Source organism: Saimiri boliviensis, chromosome 2, assembly GCF_048565385.1.
Source record: "Saimiri boliviensis isolate mSaiBol1 chromosome 2, mSaiBol1.pri, whole genome shotgun sequence".
Taxonomy (NCBI): domain Eukaryota; kingdom Metazoa; phylum Chordata; class Mammalia; order Primates; family Cebidae; genus Saimiri; species Saimiri boliviensis.
In genome coordinates this window covers 32,908,998-32,922,306 of record NC_133450.1, presented here as the reverse complement: position 1 = coordinate 32,922,306, position 13,309 = coordinate 32,908,998, and the positions used below count along the sequence as shown (strand labels likewise).

At 45.7% G+C, this 13,309-nt stretch overlaps 1 protein-coding gene and 1 long non-coding RNA gene across 3 annotated transcripts in view; one reads left to right on the top strand and one right to left on the bottom strand.

The window, feature by feature from the left end:
- MAP3K9 (mitogen-activated protein kinase kinase kinase 9) overlaps positions 1-3,587 on the bottom strand; it is an 86,659-nt gene extending 83,072 nt beyond the window's left edge. For both annotated transcript variants that reach the window (XM_039469166.2, XM_039469167.2), the window contains exon 1: positions 2,802-3,587. In XM_039469166.2, the coding sequence (XP_039325100.1) occupies positions 2,802-3,210 (409 nt within the window). In that variant the 5' untranslated portion in view covers positions 3,211-3,587. The remainder of the gene's footprint in view (positions 1-2,801) is intronic.
- A 20-nt stretch (positions 3,588-3,607) lies between these two features.
- On the top strand, positions 3,608-10,797 carry LOC141583510 (uncharacterized). Its single transcript, XR_012516143.1, has 2 exons — positions 3,608-3,956; positions 9,675-10,797. It is a non-coding gene; the product is annotated as an uncharacterized LOC141583510 (long non-coding RNA).
- The last annotated feature ends 2,512 nt before the right edge of the window (positions 10,798-13,309 follow it).

The window sequence follows — 13,309 nt, the reverse complement described above, 5'->3', positions numbered from 1 at the left end:
TTAATCTCCCTCACCTATCTTATAAGCACCTCCTCATCTTATCACTTCTTTATGTCCTGGTGTTTAACATAGTATACAGTATCTATCATTCACTAGGTACTCAATAATTAGTTTTTGACTGAAATCAAATTTTCTGAATTATCAGAAATTAATTCCAGTCAAAATCAGAACTCCTAGAGAGGCCAAATAAAAGAACGTACCAGGTCTTTCAAAGGCCATATTCTTCAAGTCAATTCTTACCATTAGAACAAGTTATTTCCTACTTTCTCAACATTTGGGTTCCAGATTTAGGAATCCGCTCTATCCAAGGTAACCTGTATGACAATGAAGATAAGCCCTGGCCACCTAATGAAGAAGTATCACACTGTTGCTATGTGTGGCTCTGTGGACAGTTTTTCAGCCTAAGTCACACTCACTCCTGACTGCTCTGGCACCCAGAGCACAAGATATTAAAGAAACTGAGTTCCTGATCATGAACCTCACCTAGCTCTTCTACTCTGACATTAGCTGCCCCAGAAAACAAAATCACAAAACTTCACCCACAGAATCAAAATCTGACTTATGTTTAAAATGACACTATGTTTTCTAATATGCCAGACTATTCATATTTCTTCCAATATATAACCAAGTTCATTTTCAACACTATTTCAAAACACTATGCCAGGATGCTTAGCCTTCGGCCTACCAAACTAGTGCCAAAAAGATGTAGTACCTGGAAACAGCTTAAAGTAATTTGCTACCTCTAGACATTTTAAAGATCAAAATGAAGAAATATTAAGTTTTAAACTGAATGAGAGGGAGAGGGGGAACCTAAAGATTTGAACAACAATTTGATAGTCAAAACACCAACAGAAAAAGAACAGCTGAAAAACAAGTGAAGAGGCTATGATTTTGATATTACATGCTAGTTTTTTTTTTTTTTTTTTAAATATTAAGATAGGCCAGACACTTTGGCTCATGCCTATAATCCAACACTTTAGGAGGCCGAGGTATGTGGATCACTTGAGGTCAGGAGTTCACGACCAGCCTAGCCAATATGGTGAACCCCATCTCTACTAAAAATACAAAAATTAGCTGGACGTGGTAGCAGCCGCCTGTAATCGCAGCTACTCAGGAGGCCGAGGCAGGAGAATTGCTTGAACCCGGGAGGCAGGGGTTGCAGTGAGCTGAGATTATGCCACTGCACTCCAGCCTGGGTGACAGAGCGAGACTCCATCTCAAAAAAAAGAAAAACACACACATCTTAAGATAAAGTAACACAACTGTTGAGGTAAAAAATAGGGCCAGAAACATAATTGTTACAAAGGAAATCTTAAAACTAAATATTTAAAGTTGGTCCTTGCTAATGACATTTTAAAAAATCAATTAAGGCCGGCCGCGGTGGCTCACGTCTGTAATCCCAGCACTTTGGGAGGCCGAGGCGGGTGGATCACGAGGTCAAGAGATCGAGACCATGGTGAAACCCCATCTCTTACTAAAAATACAAAAATTAGCTGGGCAAGGTGGCGCGTGCCTGTAATCCCAGCTACTCAGGAGGCTGAGGCAGAAGAATTGCCTGAACCCAGGAGGCGGAGGTTGCAGTGAGCCGAGATGGCGCCATTGCACTCCAGCCTGGGTAACAAGAGAGAAACTCCGTCTCAAAAAAAAAAAAAAAATCAATTAAGATGAAAGTATACAAAATAAGGAATAAACAGTAATTAATATATATTAACAATACCTTTTTAATAGATAAGAGATTATGGAAATTCTCAAATACAAAGTAGTGTAAACTGCACTAAAAAGATATTTACATGTTTTTTTCTGAAACAACCTAGTATGATTAAGGGATTCTAATGGCAATTTAACTCCCTTGTAAAAACACAGACTTCATTACAGGGTATGAAATACGGGGCTCCTGGAAAATTGAGGGAAACCAGGACACTGGGAGAAAGGCCCTGGGAGAGACCCCTGAGCATGGTCCCCCTGAGATTTGACCAATTCCAAATATGGGCAAGGATCTAGGGTGAGAAGAAAGGAGAAAATGTATTTCCCGAACAGCCTCACTGTCAAGGGACTGGGATTCTGCCACTGTACCTTGCAATCCTGATCTCCCATGGGGGAACTACATACTTTTCCCTCTCTGCTCATCATTTGTCCCACCCCCACTCCACACACACACATTCCTCAGCACATTAAATCAGTGAGACTCCTAAAGGTACAACTTCTGAGATACAAGGATTAGGATCCAAGAAATCAACCCGACATTTTACAGGCACTTGGGCCCTGAGTTCACACAGGCTTCCGGGACTGGTGAGCCGGCCCAGCCCTGCGGGAGACACCCCCATCTCTTTGAAAGCAAATGCCTTTAAGGGGCGGGGACAGGCATTAGAAGAGGTGGTGGCAAGGTCCCAAATTTGGCGACCAAGGCTAGGACACTAACCACTAGCTTGCCATAAACACTTCCAGATTGGGAATGGTGGGGAGAAGGGAAGGTAACAGAGGAAGGGACTGGGAAACAGACAGATTCTCAGGCTGGGACTTCAGAAAGTGGAAATCGAGAGCCACTGCTGCGGTGCCAAATGAAGGTGAAGAAGCCCAAGTGCCTGAGGAGTGGGCAGGCCCTGCGGCGTCTCGAGTGCGCCAAGCGAAGCCCGGGGGCTGCCCGAGCGCGCGCGCCACCCACACCCGGGTCAATCGTGCCTCCACCCACCCCCATTCCTCGCGGAGGGCTCCTCCCTGCCCTAACAGCGCCCCCCCACCCCGCCCCCGGCCTCCGTCTTTCCCCCTCCCCGCCCGGCTCCCGGGCCCCGCCTTCGCCTTACATTGAATGGGCGGGTAGCAACTGGGGTCCTCGCCGCCGGGCTGGCAGCGGCTGGAGAAGGCGCTGCGCGGGGTCACGTAGTTGCTGGGAAAGATGCCCACCCGCTGGTTCAGCTGCCCGGTCCACCATCCCTCGTCGCCGGACACCTGCGAGTCCTTGGACAGCACCTCCACCACGTCGCCCAGCCGCAGAGTCAGCTCGTCCTCGCCCGCCGCCTCGTACTCGAACACGGCCGTCCAGTAGGGCAGCGGCGCGTCGCAGCCCATCTCCCCGGGGCCCGCCGCTGCCGCCGCCGCCTCCTCCTCCTCCTCCTCCTCCTCCTCGGCCCCGGCCCCGGCCCCATCCTCCCCCGGCGGGGCGGCAGCGGCGGCGCTCGTCAGGCAGCCGAGAAGCGCTCTGGAGGGCTCCATGGAGCGGCCGATCCATAGGGTGCGGGGCCGCCGCCGCCCGCAGGAGCCGCCGCCGCCTATTGTTCATGCGCCTCCGCAGAGCTGGGAGGAACCCCCCCGACGGCGGCCGCAGGTAGGGCCCGGGCTGGCGGGGCTGGGACACTCGGCTCGCCGGGGCTGTGGCTGCCGTTCGAGGAGAGCGCCGAGCGCGAGCGCCCCGCGCAGCCCAGGGGCGCGGCGGGCCGAGTCCCCGCCTGCCCGCTCGCCCCCCGGGGGCGGCCTCGCCACCTCCGCCGCCGGTACCTGCTCGCGCAGCCGGTGCCCGCCGCCGCCCGCCGGCCGCCGCTCTCTGCTCCGCGCCGCGCCCCGCCCCCCGCGCCGCCGGCTCGCCGGGACCACCTGACGTGGGCCTGGCTCCGCCCAAGCCCTGCGGACCCGAGGGGGGCCCGCCCCACGCCTGCCCCGCCCCGCACCCACCGCCTTCCTATTGGCTGCGGCAGCCCGGTCCGCGGTTCCTCCGCAGTGGTTGGGGCAGCCTCGCAGGTCCCTCTCACTCCCTGCGCCGCCGCCGCACCGTGCCCGCCCCCTTTGCGGGCTCTCTCATTCTCAAACCCAGGTCGACCCACTCCTCCTGCCCACTGGCCCGGCGCAGCTCCCACCGTTGGCCCGCGGCACCTGTCCGTTTCCTGGGAGAGTTCAGCACCTCCCGGCAGGAAGAGGCTCCGGCCTCACTGGGTGCGTGAGGAGGGAAGGGTGGACCCTAAAAGGTAATACTGAGCCTTCATTCAGACTAAAAAGGCTGGAGGGGAGGCCGCTGCCTTTGTTTGCAATGGCTGGGTAGGGGCTGCACTGGGCAGCACCGGTATTCTCCATCCTAAAGGGGCTTCTGAAAGTAGGCACAGGGGAAGCGAGCTGGGCTGCACACCCAGCAGAGCTCTTTCTTCCCCAGATCCCTTTTACAGTTGGATTCTCCCCTCTCGTGGATCTGGCTCTGCCCTAGTCCAACCTAGAGGGCCACTCTCACCTGCAACCTTTCATCTCCTATTGAAGCCTTTTAGGCCCATTGGGATGTTCATTAGAACTCTGAACACTACAGTTCTTCCCCTTTTTTTTTTTTTCCTTTTTTTTTAATGAGTCTGAAAGTTCTTCCCTTTATGAAGACTGCACCACAGCTCGCCCTCTCCTGGATTCCTATAGGAAGAGATCCAGTGCCACTCTTTTTTTAGAATTCAGAAAGGCAAGAGACCACTGGGTTTCAAACTGAGGCTGGGAACGCTGCCATGAATTGTGCTTGGTCTGTCTGAAGAGAGCCAACTTTTCGGCAATCCTTAGGCTTCTTTTTTATTTATTTATTTATTTTTAAAGATGAGGTTTCACCATGTTGGCCAGGCTGGTCTTGAACTCCTGACCTCAGGTGATCCACCCACCTCGGCCTCCCAAAGTGCTAGGAATACAGGCGTGAGCCACCACACCCGGCTCCTTAGGCTTCTTTTACCTGGTGGAATTACATCTTGCATCGTGGTGAAATCTATAGCGGTCAGATTAAGAAGAACCAAAGCTGAATAAATGCAGAAGCCCATGATGAATTCATGAGTGAGAACGACTTTCCTATGTGCTTGTGCTATACCCCATGTTTTGAACATTAAGAAAGAGACAGGAGGTCCATAATGTTTCTTCTTGCTTTAATCCTATCATACCAACGTTGACTTCCAGTAAGAAAGCTTCTCTGATACTGCTTTCTTTATTTTTTTCTTTTTAAGACAGGGTCTCACTTTGTTGCCCAGGCTGGAGTGCAGTGGCACAATCTCAGCTCACTGCAGTCTCATCATCCCAGGCTCAAGTGATCCTCCCACCTCACCCTCTCTCGTAGCTGGGAATACAGGCATGTGCCACCACACCTGGCTAATTTTATTTTTTTGTAGAGACAGGGTCTCACTGTTGCCCAGGCTTGTCTTGAACTCTGGGCTAAAGTGATCCACCCGCCTCAGCTTCCCAAAGTGCTAGGATTGCAGGCCTGGGCCACTTCACCTAGCCCTCTGAAATTTCTAAATAAGCCAGTGCTGAAAGATCTACCAAACTTTGTTACCTTTTCTCCTTCAGTTGTAGGAATAGACATGATTTATTTAGCAAGAGTGAGTGCTTTTGTTGAATTTTAGTTTGGAGTTTATTACTACACAAACTAAAGACAGTGGGGCAGTTTGGAAAGGTAACTAGGCAGCTGCGTGGCTTTAGGCAGGTGCCCTAACACTGTTCTCTTAAAGTGAGGGGTGTGAACTGGAAGATATCCTATGTCCTCATAGTTCAGACATTCTGTAGTTTGCTCATCAATATGACTACACTGTATAGTCAGAGCACACATTTGAGGTCTTCAACAAGAGAGATGAGGCTTGTTCTAAAAAGCATCCAGAGTAGGTCTTGAGAAACGATTTCTATTTAAGGCCCTAAAACAATGCTCAGGTTCTTATTAAATATAGGATCCATGACCTGGAAAAGATATAGGTAAGTCTGAATAAATTCTCTAGGATTTGTTTTAGATAAAACCATTCCACCCTCAAGCAGAAGAGAGCAAGCAAGTAGGGGTAGAGGTATTTTATGGTTTTTTTTTAAAGGTCATAAGAAAAAAATTGTCTTGATAAAATTTTAACTTGGGGCTGGGTATGGTGGCTTGTGCCTGAAATTTCAGCAGTTTGGGAGGCTGAGGCAGGAGGATCACTTGAGCCCAGGAAGGAGACCAGCCTGAGCAACATGGCAAGACCCCCATCTCTATGAAAAATTTTAAAATTCGCCAGTCTTGGTGACGTAAGCCTATAGTCCCAGCTGCTCAATAGGCTGAGGAAGGAAGACTGCTTGAGCCTAGGAGGGCAAGGCTGTAGTGAACAGTGTTCAATGCACCTTACTCCAATCTGAGTGACAAAGCAAGACCCTATCTCAAAAAAAATGTTTTTTTAACTTGGGGGAAAAAGAGTTTTACAAACTGACTGTAGACACACAGCAAAACAGAAACAGGAAAAAAAGTACTAAACAGAGAAAAATGTCAGTGGTGGGTCTCTAAGTAGTGGGATTATGAGTAATTGGGTAACTTTATTGTCATTTTGCTTCTCCATTATTTTGTATGTTCTACTATTTAGTTTCTAGAATTCCTTCCCTCTCCCTGGGAAGAGGGGAAGAGAGGAGAAAAATCACTGATCCTTCTCAGTAGGAAAACTCTAATTCCCTGCACAACTTAAATCTTTAATACCATAGCATGTGTTTAGAATCTCATAAAGTCATTCATCAAACATTTCAACAAGTCATTCAGTTAATATTTGTTGAATGGATAACTGCTAGGAATTCAAATGAGGGTAGATCTTTCAGACTAAACTTGTCTGGCAGGGCTGCATGGAAGAAGCAGAACTAGAACTGATCCTGCAGGGACACGAGGTGGAGCAGGGATGAGTGTGTTCAGGAAAGGAGGATGGGAATGGGCACAGCCACAGAGGTAGGAGAGCATGGAAAGGGCGGCCATTTGGATGGAATAAAAGGATGAAAAAGAACTCTGAAAAGATAGGTTGAGACCAGATTGTAGAAGACCCTGTAATTACTTGATTCACACTAGTAATTATGTAATTGATTATTTGTAATTATTTAATGTCTAGTGCATTCACCATAAGGGCAGGAACCAGTCTGCCTGGTTCTCCACAGCTCTCCCAGCACCTAGAGAGCGCTTAGTACATAATTGACTCTCAGTACTTATTTGCAACTGGATGACTGACTTGAATCCTTGGCTAAGAAGCCTTTGTTTTGTTCAGCATATAAAAGGTTATCACTGAAAGGTTTTGAGTAGGGCTGAGAAGTGATCAAATATTGCCTTCCCTGAGGACTAGAATGGATGAGGAGACATAGATGCTTAAGTTGGGCATTGAAAGATGTATAAACCTTGATTAATAGAGAATAGAAGATGTGGAAATAGACATTAATGGAATGGGCTGGGCATGGTGGCTCACGCCTGTAATCCCAGCACTTTGGGAGGCCGAGGCAGGCAGATCACCTGAGGTCAGGAGTTCGAGACCAGCCTGATCAACATGGAGAAACCCCATCTCTACTAAAAATACAAAATTAGCTGGGTGTAGTGGCGCATGCCTGTAATTCCAGCTACTCAGGAGGCTGAGGCAGGAGAATCGCTTGAACCCAGGAGGTGGAGGCTGTGGTGAGCCGAGATCATGCCATTGTACTCCAGCCTGGGCAATAAAAGCAAAACTTTGTCTCAAAAAAAACAAAAACAAAAGAAGAAAGAAAAGAAATTAATGTAATGAGTAGCAATAATAGAAATTCCAGCCAGAGAAGAGGAGAGAATGCAAAAAAGGGAGTGATGGGATATAAAAGTGATGAAATAAAAGAAGGGCTGATTGTAAAAGACTTTGAAAGTCAAGTGGAATTACAAAGATGTTACCACTATGAAGATTTTGAGGAAGGGTTTGGCAGATGTCACCCCAAAAATGAAACACTTTCTCTACCACACTGAAAAGTACAGTGTAAGGTAGGGAAAAAACAGCAATCCATGATGCAAGTTGGCATTAGACTTAAGTCAACAGATTATGGTTTATCCTGGCTTTGTCCTCTAAAAATGCTGTGACTTTGGGCAAGGCACCTGTTTGAAGCTCAGTTTCCTCATTTTTAAGTAGGCGTAATAATAAAACCTGGTTTTAATGGATGTTTATAGGATTAAATGAGACAGGACATGCAGAAGCTCTTAGCATGCTGCTCACACCCAGCAAAGAGTCAACATATTTTTTTCCTTCTTTCACCTGCCCATTACCCCCTAGAAATACCCTTTAATTACACCCAGGCCTCTTGACTGGAAGTTGAACCCAGGGTTTTCCCCAAAGGAAAGAGAGAGAAGGAAGGAAAAAGGAACAGAGGCCTCCCAGAGGTGGTAGGCCTCCCAAAGTGGGTAGATCACTTTTGCTGAGGAGTTCAAGACCAGCCTGGGCAACATGGTGAAACCCCATCTCTACAAAATAGAAAAATTAGCCAGGCATGGTGGTGCCTGTGGTCCTAGCTTTTGGGAGGCTGAGATGGGAGGATCACTTGAGCAGAGATGTTGAGGCTATAAGCCGAGATTGCTCCTCTGCATTCCAGCTTGGGTGACAAAGCAAGACCCTCTCTCTCTCAAAAAAAAAAAGAAGAAGAAAAAAAAAGAGAAACAGGAAGGAAAAGGAAGCCCGGAGGGGAGGGAAGAGGCGGGGAGGGGCAGGGAGGGGAGGGGAGGGGAGGGGAGGGGAGGGAAGAGGTGGGGAGGGGAGGGGAGGGAAGAGGCGGGGAGGGGCAGGGAGGGGAGGGGAGGGGAGGGGAGGGGAGGGGAGGGGAAGAGTGGGGGAGGGGAGGGAAAGGTGTCATAGACTAAAGAAGAGTTTTGGGTCTGGGCTTCTGACTGAATTTAAATCTATGCTTACTGTGTGCCATTAGGCAAGTTTACCCCGCTGTGCCCTAGATCCCTTACCTGGAAATTAGGAATAATTGTACCTATCTTATATATGTTATGTGCTTAACATACAATCTAGCATACAGTTACTGTTATTATTTGAGCCTAGACTATGACTTAGTTAATGAATGTCACCCTTTCCTTGATTCTTTTGGGAAATATTTAAAATTAGTACTTTGATGCTAAAAAAAAAAAAAAAAAAAAAAAAAAAAAAAAAAAAAATCCCTCAAGCAGACTTTTACCTTTTTTTTTTTTTTCTTTAAGAAACAAGTTCTCACTGTGTCACCTGGGCTGGAGAGCAGTGGCACAATCATAGCTCACTGATCACATAGCAGCCTCAAACTCCTGAACTCAGTGGATCCTCCTGCGTCAGCATCCTGAGTAGCTGGGACTACAGGTGCATGCCACCACGCCTGGCTAATTGTATTAATTTTTGATAGATAGAAGGACTCACTGTGTTGCCCAGGCTGGCTTCGAACTCCTGGCTTCAAGTGATCCTCATGCCTTCATCTCCTCAAATGCTGGGATTACAGGTATGAGCCATCATGCCTGGCCCCTTTGACCTTTCTACAAGAGCCACCCCACCACTTTCATCTCTGATGTTATACCATTTCAGGAAAGAAGCCCTAGTTCCTGATTCATAATCTCCATTTGCATTAAATATGATTTTAAGCAAATGGTGTGGGCAGGTGTGTGGAGGGGCTGATGGAACAGACCTTTGGAATCAGACCCAGGTTTGAGTTCTTGATCAACTTGTCATGACTATGGAAGGCCTTTCACCTCTCTGAGCCTCTGTTTCATTATTGGTAACACAAGATTGTATAAAATGGAGTTGCTATGAGGGTGAAATGAAGTAAGAGGTCCTCCTGGCACTGCCTAATACATAATCATGAGTGCTTAATAAACTGTAAATGTTATTACAATTGATTGTATTTTAATTCCTCTATGAGGAATTATGAGTTAATGCAGCTTGAACCACCAAAAAGATAAGAAATCTTTCTTCTTCTCTTCTTCTATCTCCTAGGAATACCTCAGTTCAGAAAAGCAATAAACTATAGGGGACTGTTTAGAATGTCGCATCTCTGGAGAGCAAGTTGCATTTTAACAATGATCAGAGCCTTTAATTAAGGAGTGAAGGTCAAATCATTTCTGCTTCATCCAGCCTGGTTGCAGAGTGAGCCCATGGGACAACCCTCTGAAATTATACTGCTTACAACCATGCTGAATCTGCAAGGACTTCATTTAAAGCCTTTCCGTCAAGGAGCTCAAACAGATCCAATCACAAGAAGAGAGATTTCAGGAAAGAGAAAATTACTCCTGTAATTGGGGTTTTTGAAGAACATGAAATGACTGGGAAAATAATCATGTGAAGTAGGGAAAAAAAGAAATCTGTTGTAATTTTAAAATAATTTTTAAATAAATTTGAAAAATTAAGAGAAAACTATAATATATTCCTAATATGAAAAAAATGCATGAATATTATTGAAATAAATTTATCAAAAGGTGAACAGCAATTATCACCAATCTAGATTTTGAGATTAGGAGTGATCTTTTTTTCTTTGTCCTGTACTATGTAGCATTTTCTACCATTAACATATTCCCATTTTCTAATTAGAAAAGTATGTTAGGCAGAGAAGAACAAATATCACATAAACTCCCTATGGAATAGATCTTGTGGAATCTAAAAAAATTGAACTCATAGAAAAAGAGAGGAAAATGGTGGTTACCAGTTGGAAAAAAGGAATACTTTCAAGAGATCTGTTATGAATGGTGAATGAAGAGATCTATTGTGAATGGTGATCCATGGGGAATATAGTTAATAACAATATATTTTATACTTCAAAATTGTGTTCTCACCACACAAAAAAAATAAGTATGTGAGGCTAAGCATATGGTAATTAGCTTGATTTAACCACTCCACAATGTATACATATGTTAAAACATCATGTTGTATACTATATTTATATATATACCCTTTGTCAATTTTAAACAGGTTATTTTTAAAAAGTATGTTGATGATAATCATGAAAAATTTTAATGATGTGGAAATGTGAACAGTATAATGATAAATGAAAGAGTAGTGAAAAAAATTATTATAAAATGATTACACATATGTTGGGGGGATAATACAAAAATCTTAACAGTTATTTCTGTCTAAGTGGTGGAGCATGGGTAATTTTTAGTGCCTTTTGTATCAGGCTGTTCTTGCATGGCTATAAAGAAATACTTGGCCGGGCGTGGTGGCTCACACCTGTAATCCCAGCACTTTGGGAGGCAAAGGTGGGTGGATCACTGGAGGTCAGGAGTTCGAGACCAGCCTGGCCAACATGGTGAAACCCCATCTCTACTGAAAATACAAAAATTAGTCAGGCATGGTGGTGCCTGCCTGTAGTCCCAGCTATTGGGAGGCTGAGACAGGAGAATCATTTGAACCTAGGAGGCGGAAGTTGCAGTGAGCTGAGATCACGCCACTGCACTCCAGCCTGGGTAACAGACCAAGACTCTGTCTCAAAAAAAAAACCCGAGACAGGGTAATTTACAAAGGTACGAGGTTTAATTGGCTCACGATTCTATAGACTTTACAGGAAGCATAGCAGCATCTGATTCTAGGGAGGCCTCAGGAAGCTTTCAGTCAAGGCAGAAGGCAATGGGGAGCAGGCACATCATATGGTGAAAGCAGGAGCAAGGGAGTGGTGGGGGAGGTGCCACATACTTTTACTTTTAAACAATCAGATCTCTCCAGAACTCACATATCCAAGGGGATGGTGCTAAACTATTCATGAAAAATCTGACCCCATGATCCAATTGTCTCCCACCAGGCCCCACCTCCTGCATTGGGGATTACAATTCAACAGGAGACAGGGGTGGGGACAGATGGCCAAACATGTCACTTTCATTTTACTTTATTTTTCCTACAGCAAAAATAACCATGTGATATTTGTATAATTATAATAAAGACCTACCAAATCACTTTTATCTTTTTAAATACGAAATTCAAACTAGAAGCATTATTGTTAGTTGGAGAGATAGTGGAGGAAGGAAAACGGAACCTGAGGATGACACTTTGACAATGACTCCTGTTAAGGGCTTATTTAGGTTCACAGTCTTTTTATTTACTAGAGGCTTTAACGGCTTGTTCCAAGCAAACAAAAGGTCTTGGAACCCAAACAGTCCCTTTATTTCCCACCTCGCCTACTTCATGGAGGTAAATTCTTGGTTATGTGCAGACAGATATGTGAACTAAGTTAGCATGGCCGTGGCACCCCTCACCTGACATAGACTTAGGTTTCTTCAGCTTTTAAAACATTTTGGTCTTTATTTTATTTATTTACTTATTTTTTCAGATGGAGTCTCACACTATAACCCAGGCTGGAGTGCAGTGATCTTGGCTTACTGCAACCTCTGCCTACCAGGTTCAAGCGATTCTCCTGCCTCAACCTCCCAGGTACCTGAGATTACAGGCACCCACTACCACGCCCAGCTAATTTTTGTATTTTTAGTAGAGACGGGGTTTCACCATGTTGGCAGGCTGGTCTCGAACTCCTGATCTCAGGCGATCCACTTGCCTTGGCCTCCCAAAGTGCTGGGATTACAGGCATGAGCCACTGCTCCTGGCAAATGTTGGTCTTTACATCATATTGGCAAGACTGAGTTCAAACTTAAGCTGTTTTGGTTTTGAGATTTGTGCCTTCTTATCTAAAACAGTATCAATTTAAATATTTTTGTTATTTAAACCAATAAGATCTGAGGAATGGGCAACCGTCACAGCAGTCAGGGCTGTTTCATAATGGACTTGGCATAGCAGTGCCCTCTCAGACAAAGGCAGACCATTGCGCCACCATGTGGTACTGAGGGGTGTGGTGCCTTTTTCCTTTTTTAATGACACTTTTTCTAGTTTATTTCGAGAGCTAGAATAACCTTCGTGGTCGCTGGGTGGAGCCCTTTCAATTTGTTTGGCAACTAAGACTCAGGCTAAGTGATGTTACTGGGGCTGGAACCCAAATCTTCAGACCCTTTCTGCTCCCAGCTTTTCAGGTTAACTCAGAGATGTCTGCACATAGCTGGAGGGAAACTGAGAACTGTCTTGTGCAACACTCGATTTCACATTCAAAGAAACTGAAGCATAGAGAGGATAAGTGACTTGCTAAAAGGTCCGCACTAATTTGCGGTCCCTCGTTTTTATTCTACTCATTCGTTTCCTCACCAAATGTTTATACACGCGTCTACTACGTGTCAGGTGTCAGGCACTGTTCAAGGCACTAGAGATAAAATAGTGAACAAAGCAAACAAAAATCCCTTCCTGCAAAAATACCTTTATCTCCTCCCTTCATAAAGCTCATGTTCTAATATGGGAAACAAACAAGGTGAGCAACTAAAATACATATCAGATTAGATAGGGGTAAATGCAAAGAAGAGGGAAAAAAAGGAAGGGGGATGTGAAATGTTAGGAGGGGCTACTTTTTGGAGGGGCCAGAGAAAGTCCCCTTGACAAAGGGACTGGCGACTTTTTTTTTTTTTCAGACGGAGTCTCATTCTGTGGCCCAGGCTGGAGTGCAGTGCCACAATCTCAGCTCACTACAACCTCAGCCTCCCTGGTTCAAATGATTTTCCTTCCTCAGCCTCCCAGGTAGCTGGGACTACAGGTGCATGCCACCATGC